Below are 20,151 nucleotides of genomic sequence, written 5' to 3'. Positions count from 1 at the left end.
TTAGAGATACGTTTATGCAATTACTGACAAACATCATCGTACAGTCGCTCATACACACAGCACACGCGCGCCCAAGAACTAGGTCTATTCTTAACGCCTGTAAAAAAAAAACAAAAAAAAAAAAAAAACCCAGAGCACGCCTGTTAAAAAACAGAAAACATTGACAAGTTGTTGTGGTCGCTAGCAAACTTGTCGTATTCCAATGCTTATCGTCCTCAAGTGTTCAGAAGACGAAATAGCCGATTAGTGCTCGGTGCCTGCGGTGGATGCCCGCGAGCGTGACATGGTGGGCGGAGTACAGCATAGCTCAAAGGGGAGGACCTTTAAAGGTTCTTATAAACAGATGCAGAATCATGCTCGTTGGACATAAAGTTGTACTTTCTTTATCCAATTATACCGCAAACCACCGATTGCCCTATTAGGCTATGGCACAGAACGGGACGACAGAAAACGGACTGCCGCAAAATCTCATTCCACCTCCTTTGCCTCAACCTTGTAAGATCTCAGAGATCAAACATACTAAGGTAAGATAATTTGAAATGGGGTTTTTTTTATTCTTTATTTTGTGTCATTGTAATTAAAAAGCGCGAAATGCGTAGGTCGACTTATGTAGTAACAATGCGTAATGCCAACTGTACGCGCGTAATTGTGAGACCACGTTCGTAACCGATGTTCTATGAATTATGTGGTGCACAGGTTAATCCTGGGTAACTTGAAACCAGATCTACCCAGTCGTTAAAATACAAAAAAATGTGGCCATAATATGTGTTTATGTTCTAATGAAGTCTTCCTTAATATGAATCATTCTCAAATATGTAGATTTTTATCAACAACGAATGGCATTCCTCGTTAAAAGGAAAGACGTTTCCGACGTTTAATCCGGCAACAGGTGTCAAAATCTGTGAAATCGAAGAAGCGGATAAAGTAAGTCGTTCGACTTTATTCGTTATTCCATTTTATACATTTATTTATTTATTTATTTTAAGAAGGCAAATATGATTATATTCTTGGAACCAATGTTTGTGCTCTGCAAAACATATTTAAAATATGGTTCCTCTACATTTAATATGCAGTGAAGTGATGCTTTACTGTGAACGAATAGTAAGACGATCACTCGCCTCTAAAGGCTGATGTAGATAAGGCTGTGGACGCCGCAAAAGCAGCTGGGAAGAGGGGATCGACGTGGCGAAGGATGGACGTGTCGAGCCGGGGGCGACTACTGCACAAACTGGCCGATCTGCTGGAGAGGGACCGATGTCTGCTCGCTGTAAGTTTAAACCGTTGGCATAATCTGCCCAGTTCTCCTTCTGCCTGTCTGAGTGCGTCAGTTCAGTGCTGCTGCACGTGTTGCCATTGTCACTGCGGCCTGAGTTTTAAGTTGCCTCCATAAAACTGTATAAAAATAACCAGAGTATACTTTTGAACTTAAAATATTTGGATGTTTGCATGATCATTTCTGCAACAAAAAACAAAAATGCTAAGGGAGGCTATCTTCAGATTTCCAGTGTTTAACTGTATATTGAAAAGTTTGTTCTTACACCCAGCTTGAATATTTAAATGGCAGAAGAAAAGAGAAACGTTCACTAAGATCACACACACACACATACACACACACACACACACACACACACACACACACACACACACACACACACACACACAGTTTTTCAGATATAATTTAACCTATGCTGAGTATACTTGCTTCTCAGATGTGAAAAGTAATATTGTATGATTACCAGTGACTGCAAATCACAATTATGATCTATAAATCGGCACTGGCTAATTACTCTAATTTTGATTATTGTATTTTTTAAAAATACATGGAATTTGGATCAGATGTTCCCAGGCTCCTTTCTCCTTATCAACACATCAACAATCCTATACTTTGTTGATCAGGGACTCTTGTAATTTAAGGTTTAAAGTAGGTCTATTAACACACAGCTCAGAAATCCTGGGAAAGTCAGGCAGCAAACTGGATAGTGCACACACTTACAGAACTCTGTATTATACAGTTTGCTGACGGACCTTCCCAGGATTTCTGAGTTGTATGTGCAAAATTCTGAAATACATTCTATAGTCCATTTTTAGATGACGGATTTGATGCACGCCCTTTTACTCCAGGTGGAGAGCATACAGTAGATCGGCCGACCCAGCAGTCCTGGGTGCAGGCCCTCGCTCACAGAGCGGGTTGTTATGAAAGCTGCTTTCTCAGGAGGGCTTGTGCCCCCTCCTCACTTCTCTGCCAGTCTCCTCACTATGTGCTGCTTTGCAAGCCCGTCTCAATTTCTTGTATTTTTAATGTTTTTAATTTCTTGATCCATGACTCCACAGAATATGAAATCCTTCGCATTTCTGCCACATGTAGAAATTGTTCTTTGGCACCAACTTCTCCAGGCATTGTGTGTTACATTATGAGCATCAAAATATCAAAATAAGTCTTCTAAAATGAGCAGGCCTCTCAAGACTGCCTGACTAGAATTGCTAATGCAGTCATAGATTGAATTATACTTAAACTTACTTATTCAACTGAACACTGGAGGAACTAACCGATAATATAAAATAATAAGAATTACAAAAGTAAGATAAATCAGCCTTGAATAATCAAAGAGGACTCTGACAGTGTTATTCTTAATTAACATATTTCTCTATTTCCAGACTATGGAGACTATGGACACTGGGAAGCCTTTTCTGCAGTCATTTTTTGTCGATCTCGATGGAAGTATCAAGACCCTGAGGTACTACGCTGGCTGGGCCGATAAGATTCATGGCAAAACGATGCCCGTGGGTGAGTGAACGTTTTGCCGGGCGCACGACAACACACATCATGTCCAGAAAACATGTGCCAAACACCACTCAAGCTCCTTTGAAAGGCCTTTTGTGTCTGCCCTTCGGCTTTTAAGCACGGCTAGACCGCATGTGCTGTTGAAGATCTCTTCAGGTTCTCTTCTGCGAGGCCCGCAGAGGGGAGCTGATGAATGGAACATGGTGGGCTGCCTCCCTGTAGCCTTAGGTGGAGGATCATCTCGATTCTTCCCCTTCGCCAGCGGCCCTGTCACTCCAGGAGATCCCATAGACAAAGCGAGTCTTCCTCTTTCCTCCTGATTAGATTCAAATAAAGCACTAAAAGGCGAAAGGGGTCCCTGAAGCACAATGGAACAGGAAGCTGCTCTGATCCCAATCGCTGAGGTGCGACCGCGAGGGCCGCGGATGAGCCGTGGAGCCGGCACCAGAGACGGCTCTATCAGATGCTCCGAACGGCAGGCCAGGAGATGAGCGCATGGCAGCCAGCTCACCACAAACTCAGGCATGTGTTCCGTGTGACTGATCTGCGCCACCTTCGTTTCATCTGCCAAGTAAAAACAAAACAAAGAATCAAACAAACACGCAAACAAACCTGACATGGACACTGTGACACTTCACTCCTTAAGCAAAGGGGTCGACGTCTACAGCAAAATGAAGTTGTTTGATCTTTAAAACAGAAGAGTGCGTTTCCCTTCTCGTCCGCTCGTCAGCCATGTAAATGTAACCTTTGACAAGCAGACTGGGGTGGGGGGGAGCAGGAAAGTCATGTTGGCGGATGCCAGGCAGAGATGAGCACTGTGGGAAGAGAGTAACCGGGTCTGTAATCCCGCCGACATGCTGCTGCGTGGAGAAACACGAGAAGGTCAGGCCTCCGAGAGGCTAGCTGTAGCAGATTAGCAGACAGAGCCCCTTCATCTCTATGCAGGGGTGACACCTGAAATGTCATATATGTGTGTGGGATGCTCTACCTGATGTATGTGTGTGTGTGTGTGTGTGTGTGTGTGTGTGTGTGTGTGTGTGTGTGTGTGTGCTGGGAGGCATGGGTGTTCATGAACACTCGTCTTGAGTTTGTTTAGTGTGATTGTGCAGTTTTGTGAGGGAGAAAAAAAGACTTATATTTGATTACTTTCACTGCTGAAGTCAGGGGCTGCCCTTTAATTGTAAACGGAGCTGGTTTCTCTTACGTCATAGCTGCCTATTTTGGAAATTAAGTGTCACACCATAAAACTTTGTTTATTTGTTTCTTTGTTTGTACTGCTCAACTGATCAATAATAAAAGAATGCAGGACATCTAGAGCAAAATGAGAATAAATGGCCCACCCCTTTTGTGAGGGACACCGACCAACACCTGCATCACTGTGAGAAAAGCCCTCAGTCCTGCTGCGGGGGCCAATGGTACAGGGCCTCTCCACGTCTGGCCTCAGGTCCACCTTGACGAGGAAGCGGCAAGTCGCCCGACCAGAGTGGCGCTCAGCGCTCAGCATGCCCAAGGTCCAGACAGGAGGAGATGTGATAAAACCTTACCCCTGGCAGGATATCTGATTCCTGGGAGCGGGAGAGGAAGGGAAAGGGAGACCGTGGAGGAGGAACAAAGGTGTGCGTGTGAGCCGACCTGCGGAGAGCATGAACTCCTGCCCTAGCTTTTCACACACCTCATGGCGCTTTCCTTTCACGCTGTCTCTGCGAAGAGAGAGAGATGAGAGTGGAAAAAACATAACAAAACGCTAGAGCGTATATACACTTCCTGAGCACGGCTTTGTGTAACCCATTGAGGCAAATGCTTTTTTTCCCTCCTTCTGTTTTAAAGCTTTTGTCCTTCTTGTTTGGTTTTGGAGACCACATCCAAAAGCTCGCTGCAGAAACAAAGAGTGTGTGTAAAAGGAATGCCCGTATGGTGTCACGCTTACCCACTGCTCAATTTTTGTTTCCAACAGATGACAATTTCATGTGCTTCACCAAACACGAGCCCGTCGGTGTGTGTGGAGCGATCATTCCTGTAAGTGGGTGCCGTTCTCCTGTTTCTCACTGTTATGCCGCACGCGTGTCACTCTGGCTCCTGGTCGAGTGTTGACAGTCATGATTATATCTGTGCGCGCATCTGTGGGTGGAAGACGGGAGAGTCGTGTAGGAATGTTGTGGTGTAGGCAAACAGAGGGGTCGTGCCACCTCCGAAAGGTCTTTGGTGATGCTGTAGTGTGATGTCATCCACGGGGTGGTGAGACTTTACCTTATTGGTTGACCTTCTTTCAGTGTAACGATTTCACATCCATGTATGTGAGAAGGAGTGGTGCAGGATGGAGCCGGATTATATGAGCTTTCTAACATTACACACTGTTTTGAAAGCCCATAGAAATGACATGACAGAGTTAATTAATCACAGCCAACAAATTGTAAAAGCATAATATATTTTATTGAAAAAGTAGACAATAAGGTTGTCATTTAAAATATTCTAGATGTGTGTATGTGTGTGTGTGTGTGTGTGTGTGTGTGTGTGAGAGAGAGAGAGTGTATGGGCGTTTCCTAGACTGATCTGTAACTAAATCTAGACAGGCGTTGGCTATAGGAGACAATGCCACTGTACAGACACACCATCAAAACTAGTTCACAATATTGGATTATGACTTCATATATTCTAACAAAAGTTTTCACTACAACCCATTCAGTTTAATACGCTTACACGCACGTGCACAAACCAGATCCATATCACTGTTTCACAATTTGTTAAAAATCTCTTGCAGCTTCCATACAAGCATCATGCAACAGTTCATTTTTTAAATCTACTTTTCCTCATGTTTGGAGAGCTTTACTGGGGGTGCCAGGTGAGATTTACACTGATGGATAAAATGGATAATATTTCACTAGTAATTCAATCTTAATCTTAAACTCTATTGATCCCTGCATCTCTAAAGCTTAATCCTGAGTACACATTTTTGTCACAGGGCTTGCAATATTTGTTTTTGGGTTTCTTTTGTTTTGTTTTGTTTTGTTTTGTTTTGTTTTGTTTTGGGGGGGGGGTTGATGAAGGCTTGTGCATCTATAGCCATGTTGATCTCTGCTTTTGATAATAATGAACAAATCTAGTTGGAGTGATGAGAGTTTTGGTTTTTAATATTTTCTCAAGTGGGTGAGATGCTTCCATGTATCATGTTACTGACTTTGATGGTGTAAGGAGGAGGAAAAAAACCCCGAGAAGCATCCAAATAAATGCTATCTTGTGCGGTTGCTCTGGCAACAAAGGCAGCAAAACTGCTGTTGGACATGGAAGATTATATCATAAAATCTGCATGTCATATTGCAGATAATTACTGAAAATTACAATAAAAAAAAACCTCTCCTGACACACCAAGGACATGACCCATGAAGAAAGAAAAACAGGAAACTGTCTTTTGGGCATGTGAAACATCAAAAATAATCTATAATTTCAGTGAATGCATCTCCAGAGCTGTAAAAGCAGTAAACATGTAATTCACATGCGTATTTTATGACCAGTTTCACAGTCTTGTCAATGCATCTGGCATGTTTTTATGATTTCTAGAATTACCAACATTCTCATGTTTTTCCGTTGTTTTTTTTTCTAGACCTCTAGAGACATAATCTGCCCGGAGGCATCTAACACATCCCACCACTACTATTATTTAAATCCAAGTTAGACACTCTCAGGATTAGGTGAAGATGATCTCATTGGCCAGCCTTCGACTGTTGCCTGTAAACCCACTCGGGGAGGTTTTTTGAGATGGTATTTGTGTGTGTGTGTGTGTGTTTGTCTACAGTGGAACTTTCCTCTGCTGATGTTCATGTGGAAGATCGCGCCAGCCTTGTGCTGTGGAAACACAGTGGTCATCAAGCCCGCCGAGCAGACCCCGCTCACGGCCCTCTACACCGGTGCGCTTATCAAGGAGGTGAGGTTCACGGAGAGCCTGGCATTAACCTGTCAGGATAAGATGCCTTTTCTCCTCTTGCGAGTGACAGGGTTGAGTTGTTAAGGGGGAGGGGACAGCACTCACTGTTGCACTTCCTGCTAAAAGAAATATAGAGTGGGGAGGGAAACAAAACTGTAGAAATATCTGTGTAGGAAATGTGGCACCTTGCTAAGGCTGCTGGTGTAATCTAATCCATTTTGCTTTTGGTTTGAGCCCTTAAAGAAACCATAGAAAATAGGCTTGGGGGGGGGGGGGGGATTTTTATTTATAATGAGTAAAGCAGACTCTGTATTCTAGCATTTTAACGTATTGAAGCTGCCAGGTTGCTGCACTGGGAAGACAGACTGTTTACAGTTGTTATGCTTTTGGGGACATGAAATAAAATACTGTAGGTTAGCAAAACTGTAGACTGTAAATGATTGTTAGTTAAAATCTGGATGAGTCTTTACTCCATGTAATCAGTTTATTCCTCTGCTTTTTTTTTTTTTTTTGTATGTCACTATCAGGTACAAAAAAATTAAAAGAGCAACATGAATGACTGTGGTTTTGAAGGTTCAAAGGGAAAACCTCTCCTTTGTGTGTATTATTCCCAAACTGGCAACCCGTTCCTTGTCCTGTGAACATTTGTTGTGCCCTATTTAACGTCGCTTCAGCGCATCAGTCAGCTCCCTGCCTTTGTAGCAAAGCCCTGGTCTTAAGCGCTGGTGTCTTTTCTCTTTTCTCGTTCCTAATGATTGCTCACTACACGTTGATCTTGTGCCACGCAGGCGGGCTTTCCTCCAGGAGTGGTGAACATCGTACCCGGCTTCGGGCCAACAGCCGGAGCCGCCATCGCCGGCCACATGGGCATCGACAAAGTGGCCTTCACCGGCTCCACAGAGGTGGGCTGGAGTAATCCACAGATCCATTTAAAGATGATTGGGGCGACATTTTGTCATCTGACACTTTTTTTCTAAACCACGAACATCAATTTGGCGGGAGCTATTAACCCCTCCGGCGCTCTGAAAACACTGGTGGCAGATCTCTTCTTATACATCCTGCATTATACACTGTTCACATGATCTGCACAGAAGGAGACACATAGCAGACATACTGCAAAGGAGAAAGTTTGTATTTTTACATAAAATCCCATGAAGCCAGCCACATGGGCTCTGGACGGGAACTGCGTGTTCTGCAAGCTCTTCTCCAAGCCTTGACTCGCTGCTAGGCTGTCGACGCAGCATCGCCGCCGAGTTTCTCCGCTCCACGCTTTTCTCTTGATCACCCGTTGCTCTCTTTGTGCTCAGGTGGGTCAGCTGATCAAAGAGGCGGCGGCCAAGAGCAACCTGAAAAGAGTGACTCTGGAGCTGGGAGGAAAGAACCCCTGCATTGTGTTTGCCGACGCAGACCGTGAGTGATGTGGTTATTTCACTTTTCCTCTTTTTATGGCTCTCCACTGAAACCAAAGGGCATGAGCATATACAGCAGTGTTTGGGAGAGAAGCCTGGGAATAAGCGCACTGAGTCCAAAAAATCGGCCTAACTGATTATGGGAGAGAGAAAAAATGACGCTAACCCTGGTGAGAAGAAACAAACGTGAACGACAATAACGGCTCGGCATGTGCATGGTGTGCCGCTGTGCTCCGACTTTCTGAAGTGCGTTCGGACTTGGTTAAAACAGAGAACGCATAACAAGTGAGCATCGGCTAGGGGGTATAACTCTTACGGTGTAACATTTGTTGCGTATTTTCAAGCAGAGTGCTTCAGTCCCTCTGCTCCCCTTTCTACACAGCTCAGCCTGTGAATATATATGCAGCTTTATCGAATGGCCGTGGGACAGCTGGCCCGTGGCTCAGCAGGGAGCTGTGGGTGCAGATTGAGCGGCTTGGACGCGTACCATCTCAAGTGCTTCGGTAGAGCCGTGGGATTCTGCCGGGTCTGGGTCTCTTCCAGCCCTTTTGTCTGTCACGCCGCGTGCGGTTTTGATCCGAGTGCATGACTGCTTCTAACCGACCTTGAAATGGGTAATCGCGCCGTCCGACAAAAACTGCGACAAAGACACAGGAGCTTTGTTTTTTTGTTTTTTGTTTGTTTGTTTTCAATGGAGGTACCAGAAAGCAGAGTCTCGAGTCCAGTTTTGAGTTTAAAAAAATGTTGTTAAACTGGATCCTAGTGAGATCTTAAGCGACTGTGCAACTTTCCAGACGTCTTATGAATAGTAGTTAAAGATCTGTGAACATGCGCAACTGCCATTACATATTAATGCGCATTATTGGCACAGAAAACAGACATGGCTATGAATAGCCTATTTATGGAAGGACAATGTGTTTCCTGCATAAGTCCTTGTAGTGAAAGATGTGACAAGGCCAGATTTTTTTTAAGGATTTCTCTTTTTTTTTTTGGAGGTCATGGGGACTACCTCCACACAGGAGAGACGAGCGACGTGTAGCGCAGGGAATGTCGGGATATGGTCATTATCAGATACAGGTGTACAGCTAATACAACAAAGCAGTCAAGAATCCTTCCTTTACCAAGATGCATGTGATACCCTATAAATAAGATGTGCTGTTATATGCCTGAGGAGAAAGTTTGTACTCCTTTATACTCTTATGGGCTGTTGTAGGGGCCTGATATGAAATGTAGTATTCGTGAGATTTGGAATCAATGTCTGTTTTCCTGGTTTGAATGAAATTTAATAAACTGTTTGGAAGGGTGATGGTAGTACTGTCAGTGACAAAATATATATATTAATTTTATTTATTTTTATTTATTTATTTTTGTCACAAGTCAACTGTTTGTTTCATTTCCACAAACAATTGCACATTCACAATCTGCCACATGATGATCATTTCTGTAATGTTCTACAAACATTTGTTTTTTAGGAAGTGGATTTTCAGAGGAAGGAAAACACAAATTTCTTCCAATCTGTTGTCATTCATTTGAAAGGTCAAATTAATGTCAAAGACATCTTAAAGAACAGTTTTATAAATGCTTAAAATTATTGACTGTAATCGTGACTAAAACCGAACTCTCAGGGAAGTGTACATAACATAAAGTATCTGGACTGAACATGTGTGTGTCTGTGTGTGTCTGTGTGTGTGTGTGTGTGTGTGTACAGTGCCATTAGCAGTGCAGGAGGCCCAGAAGGGGGCGTTCTATAACCAGGGTCAGTGCTGCACAGCTGCCTCCCGTGTGTTCGTAGAGGAGTGCGTCTACGACGAGTTTGTGAGACTCAGTATTGCAAGCGCCAAACAAATCACAGCTGGGGATCCCATGGACCCCTGCACATCACATGGGCCTCAGGTACACCACCCGTCTCAAGTCCTCTTCGGCTCTCGGTGCTGTCTCCTGTCATGTCTAACCATGTCCTCCATGTTCTGTGTGGATCGCAATGTCAGACTGTGTCCTGCATAGCGTTCAAACGATGCTTCCTCTGATCTCCCGATCTCTTGTTCCTTCCCATGTTCCCTTGCTCCTCCTCTCCGCCTCGGCCCGTGCGGGCAGATTGACCAGCAGCAGTTTGACATGATTCTCGAGCTGGTGGAAAGCGGTAAGAGAGAGGGCGCCCGGCTGGAGTGTGGAGGCTATGCGCTGCAGGACAAGGCCCTGTTCATCCAGCCCGCCGTCTTCTCGGACGTCATAGACCACATGCGCCTAGCAAAAGAGGAGGTGCAGACACCTAACACACAAACCCTTTCTGCTGCACTCTGCGTATTATGTGTAGATTTCTTATATGGGAAGGATATTATGTGTAGATTACTTATATGGGCAGTATAGGTAATGACATCTGCAATGCTGTATTTATGAAGTCCAGTCAAGTTGCTGTAGGTTGGAGTACATGGGTTTTCTGCCCTCTAGTGGTTTGAGTGTGTAAGCATGTGAAGGCTGTGACGTGTACTCAAACGTCTCGTTGCATAAGGTCCTGCTAAAACTCTGCTTTCTCTTCTCTCCTAATAAGATGGAAATTGTCATATTCAAGAAACAGCTAAACTCGGGGTGTATCGTCTTAATTTTTATGAAGTATATTCTGCGTTACTAGACAAATATTTCACATTCAGTCAGAAAGTGCGCCTCTCTCTTTAAACTATTTCTCACTGCTACCAAGTTCTCTGTTCTTAGTGAAACGATGATTTTTGTATCACATGCTCTGTATGGCCAGGCTGTTTAATGACTCTGTATTGTATTAATATCAGTCACTGTGTGGTCTGACACAGTGTACTGTCACTTCAGGGCCAGACAACATTGCATTTTGTTTTGTGCTTGTGTTTTCCAATGGTTGTTGTTTTTGATATGTTCTAATTTGGTTTAGTCATTTTTTTTATATCCCTGATTGGTCCTGATGTGTAGCAATGTTAGTATCTGTTTGTGAGCTCAGTGCCAGGACCACATGTGATTTTTATTAATGTCTGTTTTTGGCCCTCTGTGTTCATCTATTGTATTTATCCCAAACCTCACTGCCTGCGATGTGAAGGATTCGGTAGGACTCATCTTTCCGTAACATTCACTTTTATAACACCGCGTGCTTATATAAAGCAGTGCTAATAGATAACGTATAATGCTGTCAAAATTACAGGTCTTCGGGCCAGTGCAGTGCATAATGAAATTTAAGAACCAGGAGGAAGTGATCGAAAGAGCGAACAGCACGCACTACGGCCTGGCCGCTGCGGTGTTCACACGCAGCGTGGAGCGAGCGATGCGCGTGTCCTCGGCGCTGGAGGCAGGGACTGTCTGGTAAGGCGCCGCCCGCCGCCCGCCGGTCGACCCGTACCGACGCCTCGCCCGTGGGGTGTGGAGTACTCCTTAAGTTACGCAGCCGTTTGGAACTTTAGAAACATCGGCCAATTGACCAATTGCCAGAGGACGGTTTTTGTGTTTTTGTTTTTTTTTTGCGACGTGTCAATTGCATTGCTTAAGGAACATTTAATCGTGTTTTAGGTTTGATACCATTTTGATTTTGAGGTTGCAATTTGATTGAATTGTCGATACTTTAAAGTGAGTCAAAAACGTCTTCGTTTTAAACAGCTCTGATTTATATAATACACTGATTTGGCTCAGAAAACGGCAGACTTTATTTTTAAGGGAAAGTACCACTTGCTCGTGTAAACAAATTAAAAGCAGTGCAACTGAGCTATAAAATGCTATAAAACAAGTGCAACTCAGTCATAAAAGAAAAAAACTGAACTGCCTCATACTAAACCTTATACTGCATGAGACCCTTGGAAAACAATAAGGTTAGTTATATAGTATATTTATAGTAAATTTATACTTGGTGTGTTACTCAATGAGAATGATTGATTGATAGATTAGTATTAAGATAATGGTACAATAACTATGGCGGTTCTAAACGTTTTTCTTCCAGAAGGAAAGAGGTCAATCCTAATATTCCATAAACTAGCCACTAGATGGAGCCAGTACAAGCATTTATTTATAGTTGGACTGCTGCTTTCTGCTCTGACATACTGTAAGAGTTTATTCTATATACCTCTGAAATTAGGCCATAATGTCAAAATATTTTTCAATTTAATCAATACAACAGTGGCTGTGTCTCCGTATTAATTTATCATCAGGACAGATTTATCAAGGATGTTACCAAAGTCAGGATATATCATTACTTGTAGATCTGTAATTTCAGATGATCCTAAATGTAATCTGTAAGCCATAAAAATCATGTCTTCGTATTGTTCCACCCTGTCTTTTTTTCTTCATGTCAGGGTGAACTGCTACAATGCCCTCCACGCTCAGGCTCCCTTTGGGGGCTATAAGATGTCAGGAAACGGACGAGAGCTGTGAGTACAATATCTTTTTGGCCCTCCAGGGCTTCTACTGCAATCAGTAAAACCCAGTGTGTAGCATTACAGCCGTGAGTCACCCGGCCCATAGAGGTAAACGCTAACTTCTCTGTGTGCAGTGGGGAGTATGCGCTGGCTGAGTACTCTGAGGTGAAAGCCATCACCATCAAGCTCAACGATCAGCTGACTGTGTGAGGGATGTCACCGTCTTTTGGTTTCCCACATCCAGCAAACCCCACACACCAACGATCCAATCAGAGCGGGCCTTGTACCCGTGACTAAAGAGACGGGTGGGGGAGGGACAATTTTAGAGACCTACAAAACTCCTATGTCATGATGAACCTTCTCAATGAAATGCCTTCTCACATTCCAACTCTTCTGGTTCCAGCTTTTAAAAAATCTGTTAGATGTGCTGTACAGATTCAAACTCGGAATAATTTTTATTTGTATGAATCTGGATGTCTTTATTTCCAGGAACTATGATCATAGTTCTCTCCTTGTTTGTTTCTATGTCCCATTTGTTTGTGTGTTCCTACATTTCCAAATTCAAAAACATCTAGTATATAACTTCATCTGCATTTCAGGAAAATATTCATACAAAAGTGCCAGATATCATATTTGATTGGCTTGAGTTGGTTTTCATTGACAAAGATGATTTTTTTTGTCTACCATTAAATCCTGTTACATAAACTTGGTATTACATTTCACTTCCTCCATTGCAATAATTCTAAAGAAACAAGCTGTAAGAGAGTTGGAGATGATAAATGAAGGTTTTTGATACTGAGTTCCTGTGCCATAAGTTCAGGACATGTTCAATTGAACATTAACTAGGTTTTGGACATGTAGTCTTAAACACCTCAAAAAAAGGAAGGTTATTATTATTATTATTATTATTATACATCTGTTGTGACAGATGTAGGAGAAAACCTAGTGAAGTTACTATCCTTTGTACTGTACTGTAATAGATGTGATAGGTGTACTGTAATCGAGGTGTTTTCAATACTTGGACATCTTGCTGTAAGCCTTGTTACATGTGCCTGCCTTTATAATTAAAAGTTAAATGGGAGAAAACATCTCTAATGTCAGAATGTACATGCATATATTTCAAAATGTTGAAAATACATATTACTCACTTTGTTGCTTGAAATGGCTTTTACCTTTTTAAAAGCTGTTAAACTTTTAAATAAAATCTTTCTTTAAGTTGATGTTCACTCTTACATCCTTGGGTCTGGTAAGTCCATTGAATTGTGCATTACTCTATGTAAATAATGCTATGCCTCCCCAAAACCTAACTCTAAACTTTTAGAAACCAAAAGAAAACCTTTGTGATCTTTCAGTTTTAAAATAATATTTCTTGGGGACCAACTAAATGTCATAAGGACATAAATACATGCCACTTTCCATACATACATATACATATGTATATATAGCACCGTGAGGTCATTGTCTTATGCCCATTACTGTTGCCATAGTACCTCTGCACCATTTTTTTTTATAAAAAAAAAACAACGTGGAAATGTTATCACTATTCACTAGGCATCTCCTTCGAACGCGCTGCTTCTGTTTGCATTTCCCTAGTCGGATTTCGGTAATTGCAGCAGACCTACCAGACCCCACTATAGTACACGTCCCTCGTGTTCACTGTCTCCTCCAGTATCATGCAATCCTGTTGCGTTAGTTTCTGAAGGGAAAATACTTTGCATCAGGCGACACCAGGAAGTAAAACTGGCTACTGAAGGCTTCAAACCTGTAGACAAACTGTGGTTCATGGTTTTCTCCTCCTTAGTATACATCTGAATTGTTTAAAATAGCGAACTTCCCAAGTTTGCTCGCACTACGCCATAGGGAGAGGTCGATTGGAAATATTGGTAAGTGACCTACTTCTGAACGTTGTTAAGAAGTCTGCACTAATTACGACAAAGTTAGCACGCGATATGGAACATTTGCACACATGCGCATGGAATGCGTCTTGAAAACAGCACGAGGGATACAAAGTTTACAAAGAACAAACATCGATTTGATTATCACATCATTTAGAACGTGGGGCACCGACTTATTTTTGCTTATTTTACAACTTTCTTACCTGTGTTTTCCTTTAATACTCGGTTTCTAACAACAGAGTTATGACAATGTTGACAAGTAATGCGTTTGTGCGGCTCGCTTACGACTGATTGTATAAAGGGAGACTGTTGTTGTTGCATGTGGTTGTATTACAAAGTGTGGTCAATCTTAGACGAAATCTTCCGTCACTGCAGTTCTTGTGCAAGCTGAAATCTCATCACGCCACATACTTCTTATTGGAAAGTTGTCGAAGCTGGGTATCGGTAGAGGCAGCGTTCCAGTCCCGCGGGCAAAACACGCTCCTGAGCTGCGGCAGTATTAACAGGCTGGTACGAAGAGCTTTTGCTAGCTGCGGTTGTCAGATCATTGAAATTCAGTATAAATGGCATTACTGTAGAAAGCAAAATAAGGCCCGGTCTGTTTCGGTGACCAATGACTTCACTGTTCCCGGCCAAGGAAAAATGAGTCACGTCTCTAGTTGGCATCGTTGGTCTAGCTTCGGCCTTTGCTGGGTGCACGCGCTGATGTGACGGTGATCTGATCTGCACAACGTACCAAAATATTCTGTAGCAAAAAAAAAAAAAAAAAAAAAAGATTTAACAAGTTCTGTGTGAATGAAATGTTGGCTCTGGTGCAGTACGAATTGGCTATGCCAGTGTTTAGAACTGCTCTGTATTCTGTGTTTAAAGCTGGAAGTCTTGTTTTTTTTCTTGTTAAAACATTTAAAGGTGGAACCAGTGCAAAAGGGGTACACCTTGTTGCCTCACAGTGTCATGTCAGTATCATGTCATGGAGTTGTAATGTAAATTATACAATAAATGTGTTTGTCCCAGTGTATCCTTTATCTGTCATGGCTGCTGCTTCTGCTGCCCTCTTCATTCTGGCAGCAAGCAAGCTGAACCATTGGCTCAGCCAGATCTGGCAAGATAATGAGACGAGCTAACACGGCTGACTTCACCTCAGCACTTTTATTTTGAAACTGGCCAGTCCGCTCTTGACACTTTTTCTTTCTTTCAGTTTAATGAAACGTGTGTCCTCGTGGTGATGCTGGTGGGCGACTCTACAATGGCATCATCCGACTGAGATGCTCCGATGGTGGTGCGATGTCGTACTGGAATGTTGGATCTACTGAAGTCCTGGAGGGCCAACCTGCATGCAGCAGCGCAGAGCAAGATGGTGAATCTGTCCTTCCTACATGCTCTGATTACATTTCATATAAGCTTTCGTTCTAGAGGCACTGAGATGTCCTGCATGTCCAAATAACTGGTCTTGCGTACAGGACCCATAAATCCTTTCCATTTACATCCTGTTTGTCTTTATTGGAGTTATTCAGGTTTTAAATGGGAAACAAAAACTATTTTCACTAAAAATATGAAAATTAGACAAACTGAAAATGTTAATTGATTACGTCTCAAGATCAGTGAAGCCCAGTGTGCTAATAAATAAATAAGTAAAATACAGTAAGTTTCACCACACCAATATCCTTAACACCACCTGACTTCTAGTCCAGATGTCAATGATCTTATTACACAGTAACCGTTGAGGAGTAGAACTTGCCAACTAAGCTTTCAATTTAACAAGCTGTTTTAACAAGCTTTCAATTTAACAAGCTGTTTAATGAGAATAAGCTACATCATTCTTAACTTTCTAAAGTCTTCCTCTTGTGCTATTTGTCTTTGAGATACTGCTTATATATGAAAAATGTTTTATTTTTGTATTGTGTATCAGTTATGACATCTTTATAATGAGTCATAAGGTAAATCATTCATTTATATAATTAATTTAAATTTACAGTGTATTACATTGATCAGACCCATTGGGTCCTTCTTCTGGTGTGGATGCATCTGTTTGTACTCTTTATGGCCACTGGAAGGCTATGAGACTGGGCTAAGATGTGCATAACACAGGGGCACATGTGTATTAAGTTCACGTTCATGGGGACACCATAGCTGGCACAGTATTGGCTGGTTTCCCTTTGCGGGGTGTTGCATTGAATGCATCTGTGTGGTGGTTATGGTTCAAGGAAACTCAACGTTTGTTGTTTAAATATAGAAGCTAGAAGTGAAACGCAGAATGGCTCCAAATAGCAGCTGATAATGCACTACCCTAATTCTGCTTCTAATTGCATTTAAAATAGGGTTCTTAAAATTTGCATTTGGATTTATATTTATGGAATTTGGCAGATGCTCCAGAACAACTTACAAAAACACTTTGCCATTTACTCATAGACTCCATCCTAGTCAGTACGGTAGGTCAGAGTCCAAGAAACCAATGAACTAGAATGCTGAAATACAGGGATCAATGCTGATGCCTAGAAGTGCAAAATACATATAAGCTCTATAACAGACAACAATCAGTGCAATAAACAATAAGTACTAGAGTTAGTCAACATAGGAGCAGTCAACAGCTGTGCAATAAACAATACCCTACAAAAAGTACCAGTGATAAAAATGTAATAATAAAAAATATATATATATATATATATATATATATGTATATATATATATATATATATATATATATATATTTATATATTTATATATTTATATATATATATGTTAGCCAGCAAAGTAGTTAGTTAATGAAGAAGCAGAAATATTTAGGCTTACTGGTTTAACATTAGCTGGCTAGTTACTGTGATTGATAGCTAGCTGTTAAATATTCCACTGTCAGTGTTATTATAACAAAGTGGAAGCGATTGGGAATGATAACAACTCAGCCACGAAGTGGTAGGCCACATAAAATGACAGTAGGGTCAGCGGATGTTGAGAAGCATAGTGTGCAGAGGTCGGCAACTTTCTGCAGAGTCAATTGCTACAGACCTCCAAATTTCATGTGGCCTTCAGATTAGTTCATGAACAGTGCGTGGAGAGCTTCATGGAATGGGTTTCCATGGCCAAGCAGCTGTATCTAAACCTTACATCACCAAGCGCAATGGAAAGCATCAGGTGCAGTGGTGTAAAGAAAGCCGCCCCTGGACTTTAGAGCAGTGGAGACGTGTTCTCTGGAGTGACAAATAACGCTTCTTCATCTGGCAATCCGGGGTACAAGTCTGGGTTTGGCAGTTGCCAGGAGAACGGTACTTGTCTGATTGCATTGTGCCAAGTGTAAAGTTTGGTGGGGACGATTATAGTGTGGGGTTGTTTTTCAGGAGTTGGACTCGGCCCCTTAGTTCCAGTGAAAGGAATCTGTTAATGCTTCAGCACACCAAGAGATTTTGGACAATTTCATGCTCCCAACTTTGTGGGAACAGTTTGGGGATAGCCCATTCTTGTTCCAACATGACTGTGCACCAGTACACAAAGCAAGGTCTATAAAGACCTGGATGAGCAAGTTTGGTGTGGAAGAACTTGACTGACCTGCACAGAGTCCTGAACTCAACCTGATAGAACACCTTTGGGATGAATTATTGTGGACACTGTGAGCCAGACCTTGTTCAACATCAGCATGTCAACTCACAAATGCGCTTCTGGAAGAATGGTCAAAAATTCCCATAAGCACACTCCTAAACCTTGTGGAAAAACCTCCCAGAAGAGTTGAAGCTGTTACAGCTGCAAAGGGTGGGCTGACATCATATTAAACCCTATGGCTTAAGATTGGGATGTCACTCAAGTTCATATGCATGTGAAGGCAGATAATCAAATACTTTTGGCAATATAGTGTATCTAACCTAGGTTAGCTAACTGTAGCTGTATTCTTTTGAGGGTGGAAATATGCAGTTATCAAGCTAGTTAGCTGGCTAGCTAAGTACTTTGTTAGCTAGCAGTGGCACCAACATGTTAGCTAGGTGCCATTTTATGGCTAAAGTAGCATTTGCACACCACCCCCGTTTTTGATGGATATTTGAGATATACTGTAAATAAATTCGATAATGCTTAGTAATTAGTCAACGACTCAGTGAATAGTTGACACAGCTTTTAGTTTGTGTAAGGATAAATGACTAGCTAACAGTTCAATTATTTTTATAAGGTTGATTAGCTACCTAGTTCGAATTGATTAGCATTATCCAACAGTTATATCTATTTACTGTCCAGATATGACACAGATGTGTGGACAGTCATCCAAGTGGGCCAGTGGCTTGATGAAGTTGGACTGGGACATGTAAAACAAGCTTTCATTTGTTGGATATTTTCTGATTGGTTTTAATGACAGTTCAACATTTGTAAAAGTGAATTATTTTCTTTCTTTCTCCTCATTTGTAGATTAAAGAACAGGTGATTGTGTTCACATCCCATAGTCTGGTTATTGCTGTAGTTCCAGTATGTTTAAGTTTATGTTTAGCTGTTGAAGAACTCTGTAATTCTGAAGAACCATTCAAGGAACCATTTAGGGATCCATGAGGGACCTTTAAAGAAGAGGTTCTACAAGGAACCTTTTTTTGAAAACGTGCTCCGAAGAACCATTACACGGTCTTTAAGAACCTTATTAATAGTTCTTTATAGAACCAAAATGGTTCTTTGTGGCACATACGAAAAAAAAATATTTAAAGAACCATTCATTGGACATTTATTCAGGAAACCAAAGATGGTTTCTCTTTGGCATTGAAACCCTTTTTGGTTCTATTTGGTTTATAGTCTTTTATGGTTTATATTCACACCCAGTACATGCTATCTAGGTATCTATAGTTTAAGATGGGAGTCAATGCTGTGGTATGATTTTTAATATTAATCATTGTGCTACACAGTATATAAGTAGCTTGTCACCAACCAGGAATGTGACTGTGTTGACAACAACAGCATTTCTGTTGCAAAGGTAAATCAATTCTTATAGGGAAACACTGAGAAATTACATTTTGGCTAGAAAAGAGGAAAACAGACACCAAAAGCAGTCCGTGAGTCCATAAAGGTGCACTAGGCTATTTTATTTTGTCTTGCTTTCTCAGCATTAGAGAATTTTTACTAGCAGCAGTGATTGTGTGTATGCATGTGCGTGTATGCATGAGCAGTGCACATCTTATCTCAGTCCTGTCATGCCTCCACTGATGTGTGTGTGTGTGTGTGTGGGTGGGTGTGTGTGATAGCCCGGTGCTGTCGTGCTACATAAGATTCAGCTAGGCTAATCTGTCCGAGCTCTTCTCCTGCGTGGGTAGCATTAGGGAATATGCTGGCTGAAGTCATCCAGGAAGGGACAGGATCTCCCCTTCGCTGGCGCAGCCCACTGGGAGCCGGGAAAGGAGGGTTGGGTTTCACTGCTTAGTGGGTGGGGCTGGAGGTCTGGCGGTGGCCTTGCCAACGAGGACAGGGAGGGAGGAAGGAAGGGGAGCGGGTCTCGGAGCCTAAGCACAGCGGTGTCGGTTCTGCACCGCCAGACCCGAATCCCGCCAGGTGAGCGGAAGGACGAGGGAATGATGGTCAGATTCTGTCCTGAAGCATGAAAAGGTATGTTCGGTCTGCTGAAGAGAGAGCGAGAGAGAGAGAGATAGTGTCAGCTTACCAGTCTGCATCTCATGGATGGGTTCCCGTTAGCTGGGCGCATTCGTTGGCTTGTTTAGATATGGCGTGCTGTATTCATATTCTGCTCTGTCAGTATTTTTACTGACAGTGGAGAGTGGATATAAAATAGAGGTGTGATTCAGTCCTGTTCATTCTTGGCATACAGTTT

The 20,151-nt window shown here is 42.2% G+C and overlaps 2 protein-coding genes across 4 annotated transcripts in view; both read left to right on the top strand.

Annotated features, from left to right (window-relative positions):
- The first annotated feature begins 337 nt into the window (after positions 1-337).
- On the top strand, positions 338-13,694 carry aldh1a3 (aldehyde dehydrogenase 1 family, member A3). Its single transcript, XM_035533686.1, has 13 exons — positions 338-524; positions 820-924; positions 1,127-1,267; positions 2,656-2,785; positions 4,737-4,798; positions 6,573-6,701; positions 7,490-7,603; positions 8,009-8,111; positions 9,819-10,003; positions 10,205-10,369; positions 11,274-11,431; positions 12,412-12,486; positions 12,609-13,694. The coding sequence occupies exons 1-13, from the start codon at positions 426-428 to the stop codon at positions 12,682-12,684; spliced, it is 1,542 nt and encodes a 513-aa protein (XP_035389579.1). The 5' UTR covers positions 338-425; the 3' UTR covers positions 12,685-13,694.
- Positions 13,695-14,075: 381 nt separating this feature from the next.
- Positions 14,076-20,151, top strand: part of lrrk1 (leucine-rich repeat kinase 1) — a 55,248-nt gene continuing 49,172 nt past the window's right edge. Inside the window, exons 1-2 of one of the 3 annotated variants that reach the window (XM_035531811.1) lie at positions 14,076-14,357; positions 15,568-15,726. In XM_035531811.1, coding sequence (XP_035387704.1) covers positions 15,643-15,726 — 84 coding nt within the window. In that variant the 5' untranslated portion in view covers positions 14,076-14,357; positions 15,568-15,642. Of the gene's footprint in view, positions 14,358-15,567; positions 15,727-19,817; positions 19,929-20,151 lie in introns of those variants that run through there. The other 2 variants (XM_035531803.1, XM_035531804.1) reach the window with 2 other exon arrangements.

The sequence above is a fragment of the Electrophorus electricus genome, chromosome 1, assembly GCF_013358815.1.
Source record: "Electrophorus electricus isolate fEleEle1 chromosome 1, fEleEle1.pri, whole genome shotgun sequence".
Taxonomy (NCBI): Eukaryota; Metazoa; Chordata; class Actinopteri; order Gymnotiformes; family Gymnotidae; genus Electrophorus; species Electrophorus electricus.
Note: the sequence above shows the minus strand (reverse complement) of the source record. Positions and strands in the feature narration are given on the sequence as shown.